This window comes from Hemitrygon akajei, chromosome 10 (genome assembly GCF_048418815.1).
Source record: "Hemitrygon akajei chromosome 10, sHemAka1.3, whole genome shotgun sequence".
NCBI classification, from domain to species: Eukaryota; Metazoa; Chordata; class Chondrichthyes; order Myliobatiformes; family Dasyatidae; genus Hemitrygon; species Hemitrygon akajei.
In genome coordinates this window covers 20,510,274-20,530,900 of record NC_133133.1, presented here as the reverse complement: position 1 = coordinate 20,530,900, position 20,627 = coordinate 20,510,274, and the positions used below count along the sequence as shown (strand labels likewise).

General features: G+C 43.3%; 1 protein-coding gene across 5 annotated transcripts in view; it reads left to right on the top strand.

The window, feature by feature from the left end:
* Positions 1–20,627, top strand: part of ar (androgen receptor) — a 183,603-nt gene that overhangs the window by 68,644 nt on the left and 94,332 nt on the right. For all 5 annotated transcript variants that reach the window (XM_073057889.1, XM_073057887.1, XM_073057884.1 and 2 more), the window contains one exon: positions 17,853–17,969. In XM_073057889.1, the coding sequence (XP_072913990.1) occupies positions 17,853–17,969 (117 nt within the window). The remainder of the gene's footprint in view (positions 1–17,852; positions 17,970–20,627) is intronic.

Sequence of the window (20,627 nt, the reverse complement as noted above, 5' to 3'; positions counted from 1 at the left end):
AGAAATAGAGCAATATAAAACTATAAATAATTAAATAATAATAAGTTAATCGTGTCAAGTGGAAAAAAAGTCCAGGACCAGACTATTGGCTCAGGGTGTCTGATACTCCGAGGGAGGAGTTGTAAAGTTTGATGGCCACAGGCAGGAATGACTTCCTATGACGCTCAGTGTTGCATCTCAGTGGAATGAGTCTGTGGCTGAATGTACTCCTGTGCCTAACCAGTACATTATGGAGTGGATGGAAGTCATTGTCCAAGATGGCATGCAACTTGGACAGCATCCTCTTTTCAGACACCACCGTCAGAGAGTCCAGTTCCACCCCCACAACATCACTGGCCTTACGAATGAGTTTGTTGGTGTCTGCTACCCTCAGCCTGCTGCCCCAGCACACAACAGCAAACATGATAGCACTGGCCACCACAGACTCGTAGAACATCCTCAGCATCGTCCAGCAGATGTTAAAGGACCTCAGTCTCCTCAGGAAATAGAGACGGCTCTGACCCTTCTTGTAGATAGCCTCAGTGTTCTTTGACCAGTCCAGTTTATTGTCAATTCGTGTCCCCAGGTATTTGTAATCCTCCACCATGTCCACACTGACCCCTTGGATGGAAACAGGGGTCACCGGTGCCTTAGCCCTCCTCAGGTCCACCACTAACTCCCTAGTCTTTTTCACATTAAGCTGCAGATGATTCTGCTTGCACCATGTGACAAAGTTTCCCATCGTAGCCCTGTACTCAGCCTCATCTCCCTTGCTGATGCATCCAACTATGGCAGAGTCATCAGAAAACTTCTGAAGATGGCAAGGCTCTGTACAGTATTTGAAGTCTAAGTTGTAGATGGTGAAGAGAAAGGGAGATAGGACAGTCCCCTGTGGAGCCCCAGTGCTGCTGACCACTCTGTCTGACACACAGTGTTGCAAGCACACGTACTGTGGTCTGCCAGTCAGGTAATCAATAATCCATGACACCAGGGAAGCATCCATCTGCATCTCTGTCAGCTTCTCACCCAGCAGAGCAGGGCGGATGGTGTTGAACACACTGGAGAAGTCAAAAAACATGACCCTCACAGTGCTCGCCGGCTTGTCCAGGTGGGCATAGACACGGTTCAGCAGGTAGACAATGGCATCCTCAACTCCTAGTCGGGGCTGATAGGCGAACTGGAGGGGTCTAAGTGTGGCCTAACCATAGGCCAGAGCTGCTCTAGAACAAATCTCTCCAGGGTCTTCATGATGTGGGAGGTCAATGCCACCGGTCTGTAGTCATCGGAGCCACTGGGTCGCGGCGTCTTCGGTACAGGAACGAGGCAGGACGTTTTCCACAGCACAGGAACCCTCTGGAGACTCAGTCTCAGGCTGAAGACATGGTGAAGTACTCCACATAGCTGGGGGGCACAGGCTTTGAGCACCCTGGGGCTGACACCATCCGGGCCTGCAGCCTTGCTTGGGTGGAGACGTTTCAGCTGTCTTCTCACCTGTTCAGCTGTGAAGCCCACCGTGGTGGTTTCAGATGTGGGAGGGGTGTAGTCACGAGAGCAGGGTAGGGGGCTGTGAGGAGGGGTAGGAGGGGAGAGTGGAGTATGTGTTGGTTGGGGACCGACAACAGATGAATCGTGGGTTCATGTGACCTCGAGGTTGCAGGTTTACTCTTCACCAGAGGCACGTAGCAGGGTTTGAGATGCACCAGGTTATGATCTGACCTTCCCAGTGGGGGGAGGGGAGAGGAGCTGTAAGCATCCTTAATGTTAGCATACATCAAGTGCAGGGTCCTCTCCCCTCTGGTTGTACAGCTCACATACTGCATGAAGTTGGGCAGTGTTCTAGCCATGGTAACATGGTTGAAGTCACCCAAGATGGTAATGAGGGCACTCGGGTGCTGGGTTTGTAGTCCGGCTATGACGGTGTGAATGATGTTACACGCCGACGTCGGGTTGGCAGAGGGAGGGATGTACACAACAACCACAATTGCATGTGAGATTTCCCTTGGCAATGCACTGAAAAGTGATGGAGACAAGTGTCCTCTTAGTTGTCAATTTTGCTATGATGGAAATGTCTGGACTTTTGCTATCAGTTTGAAAATGGGGATTTGAGTGACAACTTTTAGCCTAATGGTAAAGGGAAAGCATATACTTCATTGGTGTTTATTGAGAATAAGAAGATGGAAAAAGACTTTCTATTAGTATATGTAAACAAGAGTTAGGCTAAAATTTTAGAACTGAGGGAAATGTTCATGCATCTAGATAATGAGAATTTTCCATCCAGAAAACAAATTTTTGTTTCTGATTCTGAAATTTGGGGCAAAACAGTGTTCCACAATATTATTGTTCCTCTAAATTACAGCTGATACGATCCATGGGAGAGTTTGTTTATTTTCTTTTTTTCCTCTCCAACACATTCCCCAAATCTGTAATGAAGGTTTTAATGCAGTTTCTGCTTAGTGTTTTCTACAATAAAAAAAACTGGTACTCAGCAAATCAGTATTATGCGAATTAGACCAGCAGGACAAATAGACTGAAGCCTGTTATCTGGATTAGTGATCCGACACATATACTGACAACTGTAGGAAATAAATTATAGACTTGATTCCTAACTTTTGGGAAGAAAAGGCTAATAAATATTACAGCCTTTAAGCAGTCCTTTTGACAGCCTGAATATCAGTAGATGTAAAGTCTTCCAAGCTTAAGGATCTTTGAAAAGAACAGGAAAATTGGGGAAATAATATGAATGGTAATAGTGATAAATCAATATGGGCAATGCAGTTAAATTACTGGATTAGCAGTTGGACTTCTGGGCCATTGATCAAGAGTCATTAATACACACTCCAGTTTAACAGTTAAGGAAAATTTTCAAGTAATCTAATGAATCTGGAATTAAAATAAAAATATTTTCACTACTCAACCTTAAATCTACCAGATAGTTGCAAGAGCTGCTTCATTAATGTTCTTCAGAGGAAAAAAATAAATCTGTAACCATCCTAATTTTAGTTTTGCTTATTGCTGTGGGTTCAGGGTGTGTTACTTCCAGGTCTCGAGTATTTCTTTCATGCCATGGATTCGAGTACTGAAGACAGTGTATTCTATTTGCTTTGTGACCAAAGCATGCTATTCCACCATGAACATCTCAAACCGTGCAGTGTTGTTAAAACAGTTAACAGCAGTTTGAGTATTTAACATTTCATGTTAATTATTTCAATATGCTATTTTGCTTTCTGCAAAGAATTTTCATTTAAAATGTTCTTTATGAAAGAGTACTCTAGCCTGTTTACTGCTGACTTTTTCTCATGTCAGCATATTCCATTTTATTAAGAGCTTGCACTTGCAGCCTTTAAAAGCTGGCATCTGTAACAGAATTACAAATACAACTGAAAACTGAAACATTTTGAACAGAGAAGAATGCAAAGAGTTATTGATTGTGGACAAGCACAGAAAATAATGGTTTACTGGATTTGAGAATGTAAAATAATTAATAATGAAACTTTATACACAATGTCTGGTCAAATGCGTTAGCCATTCCTTCAACACCTCTGAAAAGATCAGTTGAAATAATGTTGTTCTAAATATTTTAAACACTGATCATCAAATACTCCAGTTAAAAAAACTTTTTAATTAAAGAACAAAGTAAATAAAGGTAATTTAGCAGGTAGACACAAATTTCTTAGTGCAACATTTTCAAAAGACAGGGTAGACCTAAGGTTAAAACCATTCTTTAAAAATCGCACAAGAATGTATTTTACTTTAAAATCCGAATCTGTAGTACAGAAGATCAATTATTTTTTTAACAATACAAATATAAAATGGAAATGTACAACCTATGGACTCATATTCAAGGACACCACATCTAATGTTCTCTTTATTATTTATTTACTATTATTATTTCTTTTTATTCCTTGGTATTTGCACAGTTTGTTATCCTTTGCACACAGGTTGAACACCCAAGTTGGTGCAATCTTTCATTAATTCTATTATGGTCATTAGATTTATTGAATATGCTACAAGAAAACGAATCTCAGGGTTATATATGGTGATACATAAGTACTTCGATAATAAGTTTACTCTGAACTTTGAAAGCTTAACTGCTAGGCAACTATAATATTGTGGTGAGCATTTGGTCCATAATGACAGACTAGGAAGCTCTTTAACTCAACAACCTTTTTTTTATTAAACAAAATATACTTTATTCAAAAATAAAATTATATACAATAAACCATTCAATGACTTTCAATCCTTTACAACTGTTTCCATTGCTGTCTTTACATTTTCACACTTTTCACCACCCACGTGGCACTCTGTTATTCCATATTTACATACACTTGTTTAGGGGTATACACCCTGCCCCCCCCACCCCTCAACTCCTGCGGGAGAAGAACCCTAGACTGTGGTCCTTCCCCACCGGGCCTTTGCGGTGGCTGCACCGAGTTTGAGTGTGTCTCTCAGCACGTACTCCTGTAGCTGAGAATGTGCCAGTCGGCAGCATTCCCCCATGGACATCTCCATGTGCTGGTAGACCATCAAGTTTCGGGCCGACCAAAGAGCGTCTTTGACTGAGTTGATGATCTGCCAGCCACACTGGATGTTGGTCTCGGTGTGCGTCCCCGGGAACAGCCCGTAGATCAGAGAGTTCTCCATTACACAGCTGCTGGGAATGAACCTCGACACTGTCCCTTCCATCCTCCTCCACACCTTCTCCACGAACCCACAGTGTGCAAAGAGGTGGGTCACCGACTCCTCCTCACTGCAGTCCTCCTGTGGGCAGAGGGGTGTGGAGACGACGTCCGAGGCATCCAGGAGGGATCGGACTGGGAGGGCCCCTCTCACTGCCAGCCAGGCAAGGTCTTGGTTGGTGCTTGTTGGTGAGGTCTGGCGATGAGGCATTTTGCCAGATGAACTGGACGGTCTGCTCAGAGAAGCACCCCACTGTGTCCATCATGTGCTTTTCCTGCGGTGCCTGCAGGATCTTACGTGCTGACCATTGCCTGATGGCCCTGTGGTCAAAGGCGTTGACCTGAAAGAACTTCTCTACGAAGGACAGGTATGGCAGCAACGACCAGCTGACAGGGGTGTTGTGCGGGAACACCCATCCTTCGTAGCCAGGGCGACAGGTAGAACCTGGGCACATAGTAGTACTTGGTGCCCATGTACCTGGGATCCACACACAACCTGATGCAGCCACACACGAAGCTGGCCATCAGGGTGAGGGCGACATTAGGGACGTTTTTGCCCCCATTGTCCAGGGACTTGTGCATGGTGGTCCGTCTGACCCGCTCCATCTTGGATCCCCAGACGAATCTGAAGACGGCTCGGGTGATTTCCGAGCTGAAGGAGCGGGGGACTGGCCACACCTGCGCCAAGTACAGCAGCCCTGATAGCACCTCAAACCTGATGATCAGGTTCTTGTCCGCTATCGATAGGGAGCGCATTCCCCACAGTCCCAGTTTCCGTTTGACCTTGGCAGTCCGCTCCTGCCAGTTCTTGTTGCATGCCTCGCCCCCTCTGAACCAGATCCCCAACACCTTCACATGATCAGACCTGATGGTGAAGGGGACGCTGGATCAGTCGGGCCAGTTGCCAAAGAGCATGGCTTCGCTCTTTGTGCGGTTGACCCTGGTCCACGACGCCTGCTCGAACTGTTCACAGATGCTGATCAGCCTGCAAATTGACCTCAGATCAGAGCAGAAGACGGTGACGTCGTCCATGTACAGGGAGGTTTTGACTTGGGTCCTTCCACTGCCTGGCAGCGTCACTCCTCTTATGTCCTCATCCTTCCTGATGGCTTCGGCAAAGGGTTCTATGCAACACACGAACAAGACAGGAGAGAGGGCAGCCCTGCCTGACTCCAGACCTGATGGGGAAGCTGTCTGTTTCCCACCCATTGACCTGGACTGCGCTACAAATGTCCGTGTAGAGCAGTTTGATCCAATTCCGGATTCCCTCCCCAAATCCCATTTTGGAGAGTACATCCGCCGTGTACGTGTGTGATACCCTGTTGAAGGCTTTCTCCAAGCTGACCAGGCAGGCGTCCACCCTCCGGCCTGCACGTAGGCAATGGTGTCCCTCAGCAGTGCGAGGCTGTCTGAGATCTTCCTGCCCGGTACAGCACAGGTTTGGTCCAGATGGATCACCTGCTCCAGTGCAGACTTGACCCTGTTGGCGATAGCCTTGGACAGGATCTTGTAGTCCACATTCAGGAGTGAGATGGGCCTCTAATTTCTAATGTCTTCCCTCTCCCCCTTCTGCTTGTAGATGAGGGTGATGATGCCCTTCCTCATACGTTTGTAGATTCTGACATGCTGCCTGCCAGGAGCATAACGTTGTACACTTGCAGCAGGTTAGGGCCCATCCGGTTCCACAGAGCCGAATACAACTCAACCAGTAAGCCGTTGCTTCTGGGAGTCAACAGACCAGGCACCATGACCCAGAGAGTGAACCCAACCAGTCACACACCGATGGGGAAGGTGACCATCACACACCCCAGTTACAGTTAGGGTGACCCACAAATACACAAGCAAATAACTGTACAACCCAAGCTAAAATGTAACAATAAACAAATTGGAAATTCCCACCATAATCCCACAAAATCATTTTAACACAAAAACAATAAACTGTATTGGTCATTAGAAATGCAGGGGCAGACAGTCAACCTGGGCCCCACCCAGAACGTCACAATATGTTGCAACTTCAGCTTTAGACTGTGACTCACTGTACAACATACAGTAGAATTTGTTAATACTCGAAGCATACAGTAAAGTCTATTATTAAGGATGAGGTTTTGGGGTATTTGGAAGCAGATGATAATAAGCCATAGTCAACTATGGCTATGTTAACTAGCGATCTTTCAGACAAATCTGTTGGAATTTGAGAAGTTACCAAGCTGAATAAACAAAAGGAAAGGCAGTGGATATTGTTTATTTCTATTTTCAGAAGGCTTTTGATAAAGTGTCACACATGAGGCTGCTAAACAAGAGAGGAGCCCATGGTATTACATGTAAGGGATGGATATGGCTAGAAGATTGGCTGACTGGCAGGAAGCAAAGTGTGGGAATAAACAAGGTCTTTTCTGGTTAACTGAAGGGGTCTGTGTTGGATCTGCTACTTTTCATGTTATGTGCTAATAATTTGGATGATAGAATTGATGACTTTCTGGCTAAATTTGCAGATGAGATATAGATAGCTGGAGAGGCAGATAGAGTTGAAGAAGCAAGGAGTCTGCACAAGGACTTCAATAGACCAGGAAAATGGGCAAAGGAGTAGCAGTTGAATATAGTGTATGGTCATACCTTTCAATAGAAGAAATAAAGGTGTGTGCTGTTTTCTAAATGGGGGAAAGAATTCAGAAATCGGAGGTAGAAAGGAAATTCAAAGTCCTAGCACAGGATCCCCTAAATGTTAATTTGCAGGCTGAGTTGGTAGTTAGAAAGGCAAATACAATGTTAACATTCATATCAAGAGGACTAGAATATAAAAGCAAGGATGTGATACTGAGGCTTTATAAGGAAGTGGTCAGACCACATTTAGGACATTATGAGCAGTTTTGGGATCCATATCTAAGGAAGGATGTGCTGACATTGAAGAGGGTCCTGATCCTGAGGATGCAAGAGTTAACATATGAGGAGCATTTGGTGGTTCTCTTAGACTGTACCCACTGGAGATTTAGAAGGATGATGGAGTATCTTGAAACTTGCTGAATACTGAAAGAGGGGTCTCTGCCCGAAACATCGACTGTTTATTCATTTCCATAGATGAAGCCTGGCCTACTGAGTTCCTCCAGCATTTTTGTGTGTGTTGCTTTGAATAGTGAAAGCCCTAGATACAGTAGAAGTGGAGAGGATGTTATGGTACTGGGGCGTCTTAAGATCAGAGGGCACAGCCACAGAGTATAATTATGTCCTTGTAGAGCTGAGATGAGGGGGGATTTCTTTAGCCAAAGGGATGGGAATCTGTAAAATTCTTTGACACAGATGGCTGTGAAGACCAAGTCATTGGGTATATTTAACACCGAAAATAGTAAGTTCTTGATTAGTAGGGGTGACAAAGGTTATTGGGAGAAGGCAAGAGAATGGGGCTGAAAGGGAACAGTAAATTGTGTAAGAGAAAAGTATTGTGAAGTTGGAATTGCCATTTGAATTTTTACAGCCCTGAAGATTTATCAGTAACAGCAATATGGCAAACATGAATTCTTAAGTTGAATTACTTAGAATAATGGTCACCAACCTTTTTAAGCCCAAGATCCCCTACCTCAGACTTAGTAAAAGGCAAGATTGAGCCCAGATCAATTAGTTACACGCATGCGCACCGGGGCAGAAAAGACCGGAAGTAAAACCCCGCAACCTGGAAGTAGAAATAATGTATGAACACCAGGTGTACCCACCCCTTTTTTTGCACCACAGACCAGCTGATGGGATGTTGTTAAACACGACGGGAATACAGTGATACTCGAAGCAGGTTCCCTATGTCCAGTTTGTTCCGCAATTTAGTTTACGCGGCTCTCGGCACTTACCTGTTGTCCCGCTTGTTCACGTTTTTCCACTGAGAAGGCTCAACGGGTTTGTCTTTAAGTGCAGGGTATTTGGACTCGGTACCGAAGCAGTTTTGAGGGCTTCATTGGCTCATTAGACAGCCTTCGGGCCCGAACTGCAGCTTCCTGCCTGCCCGCCGCCAGACGCCTTGGCCAGGTGCAGTTGGTCATGGGTTGGGTGAGAGGATAAGGTCAGGGCTGGAGGTCCCCGTGCCGGGGCTGCCGTGGCTGCAGTCCAGAGAGAGTGACCGACTGAGTGAGGAGAGCGACAGGGCCGCGCCAGCCCCCCTTGTAGGATCTATCGGCCAACAAAAGTTTGTTTCAGTAGATTGCAGCGCAGTAGCTGCTCTGTTGCTTATGAAACCTTGAGCCCGAATTAGGTCGTCTGCGAATATTTTAGCACCGGATTCCCCACGAACATTCAGTGTGTTAAACAGGTTTAGAGTCAGCACCCATCTGTCCGCGCTCCGGGCTGGTAGCAAAGGTGCTTCCTGCCGGCCGCCCGAGGCCAACCAGTGATCCCTGGCGCAAAGGTGTCACTGCGGTTAGGCGACCGATGACCTCGTGTGCGTTCAAGTTCAACAGTGGGGATGAGAGGGAATGAGGGAAGGTGCAGCTGACTCCTATCGTTTCCTCGCGGCCCGGTGGTTGGGGACCACTGAAGTACACTGTGTAGTGCGGGGGAGCTACACGTATACGCACTGGGCAGAAAGAACTGAACTAAAACCCCACAACCCGGAAACAATCTCTCAACATTATGTTGTGTATTTATTTTTCTTTTTTTTTCGGGATCTACTGGGGAAGTCTCAAAGATCAACTAGTCGATCGCAATGGATGGGTTGGTGACCACTAACTTAGAATATTTTCACAATGGCGTACTTCCAACATGTTTCACTATTGCGCTTACACATTGATTACCCTTCTACCTGAGTCCTCTGTGCGTGGTCTTTGAGCCTGGAGGTGTGGCTGTGGTGACTATTTTGGCTGCTTCCTGCTGGTCTTGACTTTTAGGTTGTCCTGTTGTACATCTAAAGCATGAACTTTAACCATTCTCTCCAAACTTCCAAGTAAAACTTGTAAGTTTGAAAACCAATTTGACTCAGTTGCCTTCTGAAATTCTTTAAAACACAAAGCAGAAATACAAAGAACCAATATTTTAGAATTTATCTTTGCTGCCCAATTGCCACTGTTTCTTGAGTTTCCAGTTAAGATGGTTCCTTGGACACATTTCTCTGACAATTCCCATTCTGCTTCATTCCTGAGCAATAGTCCACACCTCCAGCTGTACCTGAGTGTAGTACTGAATTGCTTGAACTCCTGGACTTAAACCTTCCATCTGTTCACAATAGGAATTAGATATTTCAGAGTACATTTGATAATGATTGCTTCTAAATAATAGAAAGCTATTTAAAGTTTTAAGCTTTCAAAGGGATTGCCCTCTCTGCATCCTCTTTATTCCTTAGTCTGAACTTCTTGAGGTTTTGTATTGCATTTCACAGAATAAGAACCATTTCTAAGCATCTATACAGATCTTCCCAATGATCACATGCTTGTTCTTCTACAGTATAAAGGTTCATAAAGCACAATGCCTCTCTACTAGGACATTTATAAAATATTGGTAAAACAAAAGCGTGCTTCTAATTAAAGTTACAAATAAATATACTGGTTCATGATAGAAATATTTATTTTTGTCAGTGGAATTTAAATACTCTGAATTCATTCAGAGTACTGTATGTCTGCAGGTTAATGATTTGCAGAATTCACTATGGTTCATTACCTAATTCGATAAGAATTAGTTTAGAAATGCAGCTGACTGCAATTTCAATCACACTTTTTCTGCTTGAATTCTAAGTATCCATAATTTTCAGTACTGTATATAGATAGATAGATAGATAGATAGATACTTTATTCATCCCCATGGGGAAATTCAACTTTTTTTCCAATGTCCCATACACTTGTTGTAGCAAAACTAATTACATACAATACTTAACTCAGTAAAAAATATGATATGCATCTAAATCACCATCTCAAAAAACATTAATAATAGCTTTTAAAAAGTTCTTAAGTCCTGGCGGTTGAATTGTAAAGCCTAATGGCATTGGGGAGTATTGACCTCTTCATCCTGTCTGAGGAGCATTGCATCGATAGTAACCTGTCGCTGAAACTGCTTCTCTGTCTCTGGATGGTGCTATGTAGAGGATGTTCAGAGTTTTCCATAATTGACCGTAGCCTACTCAGCGCCCGCCTTCCTTACCAGCTTATTAAGACGTGAGGCGTCCCTCTTCTTAATGCTTCCTCCCCAACACGCCACCACAAAGAAGAGGGCGCTCTCCACAACTGACCTATAGAACATCTTCAGCATCTCACTACAGACATTGAATGACGCCAACCTTCTAAGGAAGTACAGTCGACTCTGTGCCTTCCTGCACAAGGCATCTGTGTTGGCAGTCCAGTCTAGCTTCTCGTCTAACTGTACTCCCAGATACTTGTAGGTCTTAACCTGCTCCACACATTCTCCATTAATGATCACTGGCTCCATATGAGGCCTAGATCTCCTAAAGTCCACCACCATCTCCTTGGTCTTGGTGATATTGAGACGCAGGTAGTAATTCTTTATCAGCATTTGTGTTTTTTCAAAATATCAACAGCAAAAAGTGGTTTGAACTTCAGTAGTTTTCTTTCTTCTTGAGGAGCAGACTAAGACATAACAGATAAATGATTTCTTTTCCAGAAGCAAAATGTGATGTGTTGAAAAATTTTGGCTCATCAATCCCATGCTAATCATTGAGAAGAACAAGGCTAATTTTTCAGATTGATGACCATGCATTAGAACTTCAACCTGAATCATTAACTTCTCTCTTCACGTATGCAAAGAATTTACAGCATGTTGTTACGTACCCCGTAACTGGGTGTCTTACCAGCAAAGATAGAAGTGTCCGTTGGAGTCTGGTACTATTTTCAAAACAGTGTTTGTTAGTAAAAATATACAAATCAATATCAACAATGCAAATATACAGATAATACATGTTAGCAATACTAAACCTAAAAGTGTGGGTATAATAATAATCAATAACAAACAAGCTCTATCATTGTCTAGGGGATAATGAATTGTCATATGGAAATATAAAGGTCAGTTCAGTTCATGCAGGCTGAAGTAGTTGTTTGATGTGTTGTAATTGTTGGACAGAGAGAGAGAGAGAGAGGGCAATCAAAAAGTGACAGCTATTGTCTTGCAAACCTTCCTTTACGATCTTGATCCGTCGATGTGTTGTTGTGGCCATTCAAGTATGACCCCTCTGTCCTTTAGCTAGACCGTTCTTCCGTGGTGGACTCGTCACCCAGGCAAGGGTGGACACACACAAGCCCCCACCGGCCTCGCTATAAACACTGTGAGTTAAAATTGACCGATCCGTTCGGTCCCCGATGCCCCACACTTTCTCGTGGGTTTCTGATGCTCACTAGTGTGTCTCCTGATGCGTCTGAGGGGTGTCTCCCCAGACCTCACTTTTATCCCTACTCACGGGGTCTCAGGTGTCAATCAGTTTTGAATGACTTAACCCATCAAACCAGCCCACTCCGGCTATCCATGAGGAATTTTAATGAACAGAGTAGTACCAAGTGAACAGTCCTCTCCGGAGCCATGAGCCTTACAGGAGTCATAATATGGTCTCTCTCCCCCGATGTTATCAGCAGCAGATGTTCCCACTTGTTTTCCTCTTATCTGTGTCTCTCTCTCATTCTCTCTCATGAGCAGCGTGGTAACAGTAACAGTTTGTGATTCTCCCAGGGGAGGGGGACATGGGCAACCTTGCACCCTTTTGCCCATCAGAGCTGTTCATCCTTCGTAACACCCCCATCCTTCTAGGAATTTTCACCAAAGGGGAAAATTAACTAATACAGCGTTTTACAGGATTACAGAGTTTAGCAAAAAAAATACAGAAGTGTTCTTAACTATAAAGCAATACAGATATACCTTCAACTTAGCATCTAGATAAGCAGTCAGTGATTACATTGTCACTTCCTTTAATATGTTGTATCTTAATATCAAATTCTTAATAAATTCCTGTAGCATCAGACTCCAATTTAATAACCACCTATTTTTTCTCTTTTGTCAGCAAAAAAAAACTAAAGGGTTGTGATCTTAGCTTAAATGTATATAACAAAAATGTGAACTAATACAGGTGTGATTATACTGTGGTATATTACAGAAGTTTGTGCAAATACTAATCTTTATTTTACTTTTAAATTTAACAGTCAATCTTCCATGGTGTTGTCTTTCACATGTTTTGTCAAATTCCCTCAAAACCAGATCCTATTATTCAAAGTGGCATTTTGTTAACCTTTGCCCCTTTTCCATTTAACTCTCACGTGGTTAGCTTGCTCACCAGTGTGGAATAGGCTTTCACATACTCCTTTCATAGGAGTTATCTTATCACCAATGTTTTCCAAACTTAGCCCATTTTCTGAACTTACACACAATTCTTTATTTTTGAGCAAGTCATTAATTTTATCTTCAGGACCCTTCATTCTATTAGTTTTCAGTTTAACATCTGCAAGTGTTAAATTGTCAAAACAACACTTTTGATTCTGTCCCTCCAAATCACATCCTTGAATAACATCAGCAAGTTGTTTACCTTTAAATTCCAAAACAAACTGTAATTGATTCACAGGCACTTTGTTAACAAGCCATTGTTCCTTCAGCCTGGTTACTGCTTCTAAAACCAATTCAGACTTTAAATTTTCTTTATTCAATTTAGGAACAACACTGTTCCCTTCTCCTTCAATAATATTCACATCACCACCTTTCATCTCCTCACTAACTTTTAACACACCTTCTAACACAAACAACTGAGAATTCTCACTTTCCACTGGTACCAAGATTAACCCTTTCTTCACTGAACCAAGTCCATCTGACCTAAAAGGACTGCATTCCTTTTCAACTAAATCAGATACCTCAGACTTTTCCTGAGTTTCATTACTAGGTTCAGTACCCTGTGCATCCACACCCTTCACATCCTAAACACACTCAAACGGGACATCTACCTCTTCCAGGCTTTCCATACCAGTCCCTTTTTCAACTTCTAAGTTCCCCTGATCCTCCCAGTTACTCTCTGGGCAACACCCATCCGGAGTAAACTCAATCCTGCGGGTTAAAACAACTTCATCTGCTAACCCAGCAGACTCCTTCAAGGTAATGGCATCCTTTTCATCTAGGACTGCCCTTATATAATTATCGGGAACACATTTAAATTTTTCAACTTCTTCAAACTGCTCTGTCAAGCCAGACAGATCATCCATGTCCAACTCTGGACCTTCTAACTGCCTTATCTGTTTCTCATCTTTACTCTGTGCCTCTATAAAGTCCCTCCTGGCTAAGGGTAGGTCTACCTCCTCTCCTTTACTCTCTTCCACCTCCCTATTCTCCGCTTTACCATCCCCTAACCCCTCTTGGTACAGGGTCAGTAAAAATGTCTCAGCCAAATCAACACTGGACTCAATTAAACTGTCCTCTTTCTCAGCCGCCTTTCTCGACATGCTGTGAGTGATTGCGCATGCGGGATAGATCTTAGAATCCAGGGCGGGTCCTCAGCACTCACAGGCTTGCTCGTTAATTTCACCGCTGAACACACCTCACCACCTGCTAAATCATTACCAAGAAGGACGTCCACGCCGTCTCTCGGTAATTCTGACCGCACCCCCACTTCGACTGGTCCAGATACCAGGTCACATTTTAAAATGATCCCATGCAAAGGCACAGCTTCTGTCCCTTTTCCTATACCTCTTAAAACTACCTCTCCAGTCTCAGGACCAAAATCTAGCACCTTACTTAGGATCAATGACTGATCAGCCCCAGTATCTCTCCAGATTCTCACTGGAACTGGGGTCTCTCCCTCTTTCACAGACACTGTCCCTTCTGAAATAAATTTCTCACGCCCCTCTCGTACTCTATCTACCTTTGCCTTCCTCGTCGATTTACTGATCGACTCAATACACCCTGTAGGGACTGCTGTTTTCCCTTTTCCTGTCTCCTTCTTCGGAGTAAAGCACTTAGATGAAATATGACCAACCTTTCCACAATTATAACAGGTCAAGCCAGGAACCTTCCTGCCAGCCTGCTTGTCTTCCTCCTTACCTTTACCACCAACTCCCGACTTATTCTCTACCTTAGCCGGTGGACATTCTTTACCGTCCCTACTGCCTTTCTGATAACTTTTATTTGAGGAAAACTTTGTCTTGTGGGTTAGGGCATATTCATCTGCAAACCTGGCAAATTCCGATATAGACTTATTCGGCTTCTCGTTCAGATAGATCCGGATATTATCGGAAACACAACCTTTAAATTCCTCAATCAGAGTTAACTTTCTGAGATGATGGAAATCCTCCTCCACCTTTTCTGCAGCACACCAGCGATCCAAGAGCACACCTTTTTCATAGGCAAACTCTGCATACGTCTGATTCCACAGTTTCTTTAAATCTCTGAACTTTTGTCTATATGCCTCAGGTACCAACTCATAGGCCCGAAGGATAGCCTGCTTTATTTCCTCATAATCCTCAGACTCGTCCATGGACAATGCCGCATATGCCCGTTGAGCCTTCCCTTTTAACACACTTTGTAACAACGCCACCCACTGATCTCTGGGCCACTTTTGATTCACTGCCACCTTTTCAAAATGCAAGAAGTAACTGTCAACATCTGTCTCCTTGAACGGAGGTACTAACTTAAACTCCCTACTAACATTAAACTTCTCCTCTCGGTCTGCCCCGCTACCCACATGTTGCCATCTCTCCCTCTCGAACTGCCGTTGTCTCCCTTCCTCCTCCATCTGCCTTTCAGCTTCCTCTTTCCTCCTTTCAGCTTTCCTTTCTCCCTCCTCTGCTTCCAGTTGTTTTAACCTAAGTTCATGCTCCCTCTGCTTCTCCTTCTCAACCAAATCAGCTCTTTCTTTCTCTCTTTTAGCAGGATCTCATACTCCATTTTCCTCTTCTCCGTCTCCAACCTTATTTTTTCCATCTCTAACTGAGCCACCCCAACAACTGGTTTCTTTTCAGGGAACAGGTTCAATGCATCAGGTGTGAACACATCCTCGGATATATAATACTGGGCTATGGCCCTCTGTATCTCCCACTTTTTCATTGACGACTTCACCTCTGTGATATTTAATCATTTCGCAACCTCCACCAAGTCCGTCTTTGTGGCACCCCCTAGTGCCTTCAAAGTCGGCTTTCCTAAAAACTTGTCTATTTCCATCTCTGCTGGTTTCCCGTCTGGTTACCCATGCAACCAGATCAAATAATGGACTTATAGCCCGATTCACTGCCCCCCCCCCAATTTGGTATCAAATCTCGAGACGAGGCCCCAGTTCGTTACGTACCCCGTAACTGGGTGTCTTACCAGCAAAGATAGAAGTGTCTGTTGGAGTCTGGTACTATTTTCAAAACAGTGTTTATTAGTAAAAACACTAATTAGTAAAAACAGTAACACTGTTTAGGGCCCTGAATGGTAGTGAGGGAGGAGGTGCAGGGGCAGGTGAGGCACTTGTTCTGCTTGCAAGGATAAGTACCAGATTCAGAATCAGGTTTAATATCACTGGCACGTGTTGTGAAGTTTTAACTACAGCAGCAGTACAATGAAATTGATTGTTGATACAAATCAATATCAACAATGCAAATATACAGATAATACACATTAGCAATACTAAACCTAAAAGTGTGGGTATAATAATAATCAATAACAAACCAGCTCTATTGTTGTCTAGGGGATAATGAATTGTCATATGGAAATATAAAGGTCAGTTCAGTTCATGCAGGCTGAGGTAGTTGTTGGCTGATGTGTTGTAATTGTTGGAGAGAGAGAGGGCGATCAAACAGTGACAGCTATTGTCTTGCAAACCTTTCTTTACGATCTTGATCCGTCGATGTGTTGTTGTGGCCATTCAAGTATGACCCCTGTTACGAACCCCGTAACTGGGTGTCTTACCAGCAAAGATAGGAGTATCCGTTGAAGTCTGATGATAATATTTTTAACAGTATTTATTAGTAAAAGTACACAAAAATAATATCAATGCAAATATACAGATAATATACGTCATCAATACTAAACCTAAAAGTGCGGGTATAATAATAATCAATAAGAAATAAGCTCTATCGTTGTCTAGGGGATAATGAATTGTCCAATGGAAATATAAAGTTCAGTTCAGTTCATACAGGCTGCAGTAGTTGTTGTTCACTGTGTTGCAATTGTTGGAGAGAGAGAGAGTAACTTGCCGACTTTCCTTTTACGATCTTGATCCGTCTCCATCCTTTAGCTAGACCGTTCCATGGAGGACTCGTCACCCAGGCAAGGGTGGACACACACACAAGCCCCCACCGGTCTCGTAACGTCTCTCCTGGTGCGTCTGAGGGGTGTTCCCCAGACCCTACTTTTATCCCCACTCACGGGGTCTCAGGTGTCAATCAGTTTTCTCTCTCTTTGTCAGTAGGAGACATTCCAACCTACACTGTGCCTCTCTCACATAAATTTGTATGAGCTGTTTATCTCTCTCATTTCCTGGGTATCAGACCCGAAATAATAGCGATTTTGCGATTCTCAAAAAGGGGGGGGGGCGACTTTGCACCCTTCTGCCCATCAGAGTTGCTCCTCATTCGTAACACCCCTCTGTCCTTTAGCTAGACTGTTCTTCCGTGGTGGACTCGTCACCCAGGCAAGGGTGGACACACACACAAGCCCCCACCGGCCTCGCTATAAACACTGAGTTAAAATTGACCGATCCGTTCGGTCCCTGATGCCCCACACTTTCTCGTGGGTTTCTGATGCTCACTAGTGTATCTCCTGGTGCGTCTGAGGGGTGTCTCCCCAGACCTCACTTTTATCCCTACTCACGGGGTCTCAGGTGTCAATCAGTTTTGAATGGCTTAGCCTATCAAACCAGCCCACTCCGGCTGTCCACTGAGGAATTTTAATGAACAGAATAGTACCAATTGAACAGTCCTCTCTGGAGCCATGAACCTTACAGAAGTCATAATATGGTCTCTCTTCCCCGGTGTTATCAGCAGCAGATGTTCCCACTTGTTTTCCTCTTATCTGTGTCTCTCTCTCATTCTCTCTCATGAGCAGCGTGGTAACAGTAACAGTTTGTGATTCTCCCAGGGGAGGGGACATGGGCAACCTTGCACCCTTCTGCCCATCAGAGCTGTTCATCCTTCGTAACAATGTTCAGTCTTTAATACTTTTAAATTCCTTCCTCACCACTGCAACCAATTTTCCTGCTCATTTGTATCTAAGTTTATTTTCATCACTGGTTCCCAGGCTTCCATTCAAGCATCCATGTAATTATTTCTGTCCTAGGAAAACACAAGTTTCTGTGTGCCAGCAGGAATGATTGTACCATTGATAAAGTACGGAGAAAAAACTGTCCATCATGTCGTCTGAGAAAGTGTTTTGCAGCTGGGATGACGCTTGGAGGTAAGAAGTTCCATGATTTTAAATAATAAACTTGGTTTAAACAATTCAGATTAAAGTGAAGCCATGTTCTCTGAATTCTCTTAATTTTGGACATACAGTAGGTCTGGCCATCACTTTCATTTGATGTTACTAAGTTAGAGGCTTCTACATTGTAACAAATTTGAGACAGGGATTCACAATGTCAACAAGGCATTTGGCCCACCATGTTCATGCCAACAACTGAGTGCATAATCGTACTAATCCCATTTTTGAACACTGGACACCTGTCCTTTTATGTCTTGGTGATTCAAGTGTTCATCTAGATACTACTTAAAAAATCCTCAGGTGGGCTGTGTTTTCTAGATTCCAGTTACCATCAGGGTGGAAAAACTCCTTTCAGTTCCTCATTGAACTACCTATCCCTTACCTAAGACCTGTGGCCTCTGGTTTTACCTTTTGCTCTGGGGAAAAGTTTCTTACTATCCACATTATCTGTGCCTCTAATTTTGTACTCTCAGTCAGGTACACTCTCTCCAAGGAAAACAAACCTAGCCTATCCATTCTTCCCACATAACTGAAATACTAATCATAGTCAACACATGATGCATCACCCTACATCCTCTACAGTTCAAACACATTATTGTGTGGTGACTGGAGCTGCACAGTACTCCACCTGGGGTTTAACCATTGTTTTATACTCTGTACCCTGGCTAATGAAGGGAAGTGTTGTATATGCTATTTTGTCAACTGTGTAAATATTCAGTGGTTCAGTAGCTCAACTTAATATCAGTATGTATATAGTATACAACCTGAAATTCTTACTCTTCACAGACATTCACAAAACAGAAAAAAGCCTCAAGAATGAATGATAAAAAACTTTAAAACCTCAGAGCCTCCTCCCTTTCCATGCACAAGTACCAGTAGAAGCATCAACCCTCAGCCACCCTTGCTTCAGCTTAAACATCAACCCCTTACCACCCATCATGCAAGCAATTGCAAGGTCTCCTGAGAGCATGATCCAGAGTCCATCAAAAACTAATATCCATGCCAACATTTTGTTATCGCCCACTCCCCCCGCCCCTGTTACAGTCAGCCGCGTTGCTTATGTTACGTACCCGTGACACATGACAGTGGTACCCTTGTCACGTGACTGGGGTTGAAGTTATACTGGACTTGAGGTAATGGTCTTGTGATGGTGGAGTGATGTCATTTTCCCGCCGGTAGAGGTCATGTGACAGGTTTTTTTTTACAGGGTTTAAAAGGAAGACCCACCCTGTCAGGTGGGGCAGTTCGTGGCTAGATTTGCCAAGCTGACTTCATGTCACTGCGTGATTTAATGTGATGATGCAGTTTAGTTGAAAAATGAAGTTTTATATATTGCCTAAAGTTTAAAAGGTCATTACCAGTGGTTTCTTTGCTGGTGGAGAGTGAAGATAAGAATTTGGAAGTTAAAGATCGAGGAGAATCGATTTTCGACGGTGGAAAGTTCAACCTTGTGTGATCCTCATTCGGAAGGATTTCGTTGACTGTTCTCGTGTTAATCTCCGCTGGGACAGCGGGAGATTGAGAATAGTGTGGAAGAAAGGTCAGTGCCTTTAAGCCATTATATTCCATAAAATTCTTCGTGGGAAAGTTCGACGCTAGGGAATCGAAGGACAACGACGTGGAAGAGAATTTAAATCGCCTTTTAAAAAGTCTCTCCTTTTAAAAGGACTGTGAGCTTTTGAACTTTCGGCATACCACTTTAAAGAACTGTTTTTTTCCAATACCGCTTTAAGAACTGTTTGAACTGCAACGCTATTAAGAACTCTGAATCTGCCGCACAGCAGCTGAATTCCGGTTAAGCTAGTGTTTGTTTACTTTTGGGGGGGTTTGTTTTCAGTGTTTAATAAACGTGTTATTTGTTATAAAAACCCTTGCCTAACTCATATATATTTATTGTTGCCTGAATACGTAACACTTATTAGAGTTCCTCTGACTTGATGTTATATTCTCCCACAAAGCTACATTTGCTAACACAGGGCCGCACGCAAAAGAAGTACATTTTCTGGGCTACACACTGGAGATCCCGAAAAGCAGATTGCTCAGTGATTTCTGAGCGAGAACCCACTGCCATGAACAACCACAGTTCCAGTGCAGCTGTCGATCAGACTCTGACAGAATCTCAGCCACCTTGAAAAGGATAAAAAAGATAGTAAAAGAGAAGAAATTTAGCAGTTTCATGGACAAAGTGGAAGAAATCGCCCAGATCTAGTCTAGTCAAGTCAAGTCAACCTGAAACCTCTGGCATTATCTTTGCTCCCTGTCCTATCTTATCCCTTCTTATTCCTTTAGCAATCTTTGGACTTGATCTCCAGAACTGTTTCTACACTGGAGTGAATGAGGAGCTCAAAGGAATTAGTATTAATAAAAATAAAGAGAAATTAATGGTATTTGGACTTTCAGAGAGCTCTTGATAAACTCCATAAGATACTATTAAATAAAGTTGGAACAGATGGTGTTGGTGATAATAAATTACTTTATTTGTAGATCAGTTAAAAGATTAGAAACGGAAGGAATAAACAAGACATTTTCAGATTAAGAGACTATTTAGTAAGTTGTTGCAAGCATTTGTGCTGGGTTTCTTGATGTTTGCAATATGTATTCCTGATCTGAATACAAATATTTGCTGATTGTCCA